This window comes from Hibiscus syriacus, unplaced genomic scaffold, assembly GCF_006381635.1.
Source record: "Hibiscus syriacus cultivar Baekdansim isolate YM2019G1 unplaced genomic scaffold, ASM638163v2 tig00110429_pilon, whole genome shotgun sequence".
Taxonomy (NCBI): domain Eukaryota; kingdom Viridiplantae; phylum Streptophyta; class Magnoliopsida; order Malvales; family Malvaceae; genus Hibiscus; species Hibiscus syriacus.
This window is the reverse complement of record NW_024062733.1, coordinates 6,140,396-6,145,342: the sequence shown is the minus strand read 5'-3', so window position 1 is coordinate 6,145,342 and position 4,947 is coordinate 6,140,396. Positions and strand designations below refer to the sequence as shown.

Below are 4,947 nucleotides of genomic sequence, written 5' to 3'. Positions count from 1 at the left end.
GAGAGCTGAAAAGGACGGGGAGAATGCTAAAGTATAGTTGCATGTGTACATGATGTGTGCATGGTTGGTTGCTGCAGCTAATGTGTGTGTGAGCTGTGTGAGTTAGTTTGTGATTAGTCAGGATTAGCTGAGGCTATTAGAGGTTAGTTATGAGTCTGTTAAGTGAGTTAGTTGAGTCTGGTATACAAGCTCTTGTGTATAAAAGGCTGGTGTAATTTTTTGATGAACAACAAGTTCAGTTGCTTTCTTTAGTATGTTGTTACGTTTCTGTATAAACTACAACACTTCATTTCTGCCTATTGATATCCTTGAGTTTTTTCAAACAATGAAGCTCCAATTGGCATCGATACCCTATAGTTAAATAATTGATACCAAAGTTTAAAATTGTTTTAAATTATTATTTAGTCAATAATGTTTTTTATATTTTTATATGCCCTCAAATGTATTTTTTATATTATCAATGGAAAATAAAAAAATCTAAATTATACAAAAATTTAAAATTTTTAAGAAATCATCCACACCAACCTACCCATCTATCCGCGAAGCCCAAAGAGATCCTCGAACAAATATTTCTATAATAAACTATATAAAAACTATAAATACTTTTTTTAAAGTCTGAAGTGATTATAAGATAATATTTGTTCAGAATAAGGGTGGTTATCTTGCAAGTCGATCACGAGTTGGAAAGTTCTCGACTCGTGCTCATTAAAACATTTTGTTTCTCGACTCAACTCGTTGCCCGTTAAGCTCGTTAAGAAAACTTGTTGCTCGACTCATTGCTCATTATGCTAGCTGCTCATTAAGCTCGTTACTCGTTAAGCTCGTTACTCGTTAAGCTCGATGCTCATTGCTCGTCTCGTTGTTCGTTAAGCTCATCGAAATTTTTACCTTATTTTCTTAACCATAGGTAAAATCTACTAATATTATATAGAACTTAATATAGACATAAATTAATAAATTTAACCAGAAATTTTTATCAAAAGGTTGTATGGAATAATTTTAAAATCTAAACTCTAAAGTAACAATCCACAAATGCATTAAAATAATATATTAGGTTTGATTTTAGTGTATGAAATAATTTTTTAAGATAATAACTAAAAATAAAACAAAAAAATTAACGAGTTGCTCGCGAACTTATTGAATCAAAATTCTCTACAAAATTAATATTTCTTCTAACCGTTAAAATCACTTGATGAATTCAAATACTGCATGTACTTGTTAAGAAAAACGGTGCGTAAAAATAATGTCTGAAGTTCATAGGCTAAAAGAATAGTAGATACGGTTGTCAAAGGGAGGTTAACTGAAAATGCTTTTTAGTTAAATGAATTAAGTTATAAAATTACACGGGAACTTACATACACACGCCCCTCATTTTAAAAAGAAAAAAAAAAAGAGATTGGCAGCATTATTATATGATGAAAAAGAATGTTGCAGCATTTAAGGACAAACATGACGACAAATGTTGCCAAGGATTCCTTTGCTTTTTATATAGCCATAAACTTCCAAATCTACTTGTTTATAAAATTATATATATTTGCACAAGAATACGGTTTACAGTGAAAGCTCTGCCAATCCTCAAATGGACTCTAGCACCCATGTTCCTCTGAAATCATTAAATTGATGGGCCCTTTCCATTTTATTTCACACCTTACCCCCCTACTCCATGTAACTCCAACAATTTCAAATGAAACATTCTTATTGGTTGATACAAAGCTACCTACTACATCTTCCCATCAACAATATTTGTTTCCAAAATTCGTTCCCTTTAATTCAATGGATAAATTAAGCGTTTAATACCTTAACTATTAGTTTTGGTCTATTTTAGTACCTAAACTTTTATTTTTTTCAAAATCATATTTAAAGTTTAATTCTTGTTTCATTTTAATACACTGTTCAAAATTGAACGTTAAATTTTGAAAGAAAAAAGGTGAAAGTTAAAGGTACTAAAATGGAACAAAATTGATAGTTTAGGTATTAAACTCTTTAAGTTTTTAACATATGGGTACTAAAATGAAATGACAACTAAATGTTAGGTATAGTTTTGAAAATATTGAAAGTTTAGATATTAAAACGGACTAAAACTAATAATTTAAGAACTAAATGCGTAGTTTACCTTAATTAAATGAGGTGTTGAGTTCATTTAGATGCAGATATTTTATGGTAGGTAAAGATATGGAGAAAATTTTACTTGTGTTCCTTTTAACTCAGATAAATCGGAGTGGATGAAGTTGTTAGTAATTCAAATAGTGGAATTAATATTTAGGGAGTAGGTTACTCATATTCTACAAGTGATTGGAGCGTAATCATCGTTTGACAATTTTATATCTTTATTTCTCCTATAAAAACAGTAGAAACTCAAAATAATTGTAACACATAATTAATGATTTTGTTCTTTTCTTGTAAAAAGTAGTTGTCGAAGAGAACAGCACAAGCGAATCCCACTTTCTTACTTTAATACATAAACAGCACAAGTGAGTTCCATGCATAAAGTTTAAGAGTGTGTTAACATTAGAGGAAAACATCTCATTTCGTGATTACACTAATCCGAACGTAATTATATAGTGGATTCTAAAGTGTACACTAAATTGTTATGTTTTCTTTTATTACTTTATTATTATGTGTTAATCAGTACTAATGATATTATTTTGCACCAGTAATTTATTAACAAAGTCACATGAAAGAAGAACTAGTAGTAATTAATTAAGTGGCCTACTTTTGTTTTTACACGAAGAAGAGAGTTGAATACATAGATTGCATTACTAAAACATCAATGGAGATTAGAGAGTGGGAAAAAGGGAGAGAGAGAATAAGGGTTCAGGTGTTTCTGTGTTGAACCCAGTTGGAGAATACACGAAGAGTGTTCATGTCGGCTCTGTAATGCTTCTGTACGAATTCATGCAGCATAGGCCATGTAAAATCTGGGTATACTCGGGGACTGCTTTTGTTCACCAACTCTGCTGGTGGGGTTACCAATTTATCACCCGATGGACACAGAAAGAAAGCCAGCGATTTTCTCGTCGATTGGCTGTTCACCACCGCCCGGTGCATGCAACTTTTGTATCTCCCATTCGACAGTGCCTGAGAAGAAAAGAAAAACCCCCCACTAAGCTCAATCGAGCATGCATCAACTACAGTAAAAGAATATGTTAGGGTCAAAAAGTATGTTACCATAAAGGTGTCGCCAATGTTGACGACAAATGCGTCGAGATTCGGGCGGACTGAACGCCATTCGTTGTCTACAAACACTTGAAGTCCACCGACTCTGTCTTGGTGAAGGATGGTTAACGACGTTGGATCGCAGTGAGGCCCTGTTCCTAAAGTGAGGTCTGGTTTTTGGCATGGGGGGTAGTAGTTTAGCCTCATTATTGAGTCATCTTTCTCGAAGAATTCCCTGAAATGTGATCTCTTTACGCCCAGACTAATGGCTAAAATCTCCATTATCCCTAACGAAAGCTTGCTCATCGCCTCGCAGTAGTCTTGGTAAACCCTCCTGGACACCGAAAACATCATCAGATTTTACCATTCACAGGCATACTAAAAAGGACAGATTGAATCACTTTCTTACCCGAATTGCCTGAATTCATCTCCCATTTTATTAACAAGATAGTCTTCCACTACCTTGGAGGAGTTATTCTTCGCTGAATAGCGAAGCGAGAGTGTTTCCTTCCATGGCAGCTTGGTGGAGAATCTGCCAGTGAAGCTACTTGCATATCCACAGTCTTCCCCTAGCTTTCTTTGAGCCCTCTGCTTCTCGCTTAATGGCAATTCAAAGAAGTTGTCCACGTAGTCACGAGCATCGGCGAGGAGTTTGGCACCGACTCCATGATTAACCACAAGAAAGAAACCGTGCTGCCGACACGCCTCGCCGATAAGTCTCGAGGCTTCCATTGTAGCAACAGGGTCACCAGAACGGAAGCCTCCTAGATCAATGAGGGGAACCTTGAGTTCTGGTGGATCAGCCCCAGCCCCAGGCTTTTCATCATCAGGCCATATGAATTCTTTTGGTATTTGGGATTGGAAACTAAAGACCGAGGCATCGAAAACGAGCTTTTTGGATTCGTCTTTTGGACAGTGAGGCATGGAGGGTATGTTGGAGATACAGTCAATAGCCATTGCATGAAGAGATAGTGCCTAGCAGAGATGGTATATATATTTATATATGCAAGCTTGATTTTGGGAGTAGTTAAAAGGGGGTAAGAGACAAAGTGAGACAGAGAAGGGAATAGCGAGTTAGTGGAGAAGAAGAGGGAGAGGGCAGTGGGAGCATAAGTTTGAGAGGTGGGATGAAACAAAAGCCAAGGCCGTTCTCATTAGGGAAATCACTCAACAAATATTGGAATCTTAGGGGCGTTTGGTTCTGGTAATCTTGGATTACCGGGGAATGAAATGTCGTTTCCCAATTTGGATTACAAACAATTCCAACTCCAATAATTCTTTATTTTTAACAGTAGTATTTTGGGGATTATTACCGGAAATGTGATTCCCCTTCCTTAGGTATTGTTACATTTGGACTAAAATGTCCTTATTTTTTTTAAAATAATATCCTTATTCTGTCGTTGAATAAAAAAATTCTACGAAGGTTAAATTACAAATTTATCTTTAAACTATTTTAGATTTACAAAAAAAATTCATAATTAGAATTTTATATGAAGTTCTCTTTTATTAAACCTATTTATCTTTTTAATTTTGTAAAAAAAAATTATATAAATTTTATGAATTTAAAATTTTTAAAAAATATATATATAAATTAATTATTGTAAAATTATAGTAGAATTCAACTTGTTAAAAAAATATATAATAAGGACAATTTGATAAAATATACATTCCAATAATCTTTTATTCTTTTAAATAAACACTGTAATTTTACTTTCCTGCTAAACGAATCAAACACAAAAATTTAACATTCCCAGTAATCTTATTCCCGTCGGTAATCCTATTCCCGCCGGT

General features: G+C 34.1%; 1 protein-coding gene across 1 annotated transcript; it reads right to left on the bottom strand.

Moving 5' to 3' along the window:
- Positions 1-2,776: 2,776 nt before the first annotated feature.
- LOC120124916 (gibberellin 20 oxidase 1-like) lies at positions 2,777-4,338 on the bottom strand. The gene is made up of 3 exons (XM_039143473.1): positions 3,566-4,338; positions 3,169-3,490; positions 2,777-3,078 (listed from the first exon to the last, which is right to left on the bottom strand). The coding sequence occupies exons 1-3, from the start codon at positions 4,111-4,113 to the stop codon at positions 2,815-2,817; spliced, it is 1,134 nt and encodes a 377-aa protein (XP_038999404.1). The 5' UTR covers positions 4,114-4,338; the 3' UTR covers positions 2,777-2,814.
- Positions 4,339-4,947: the final 609 nt, after the last annotated feature.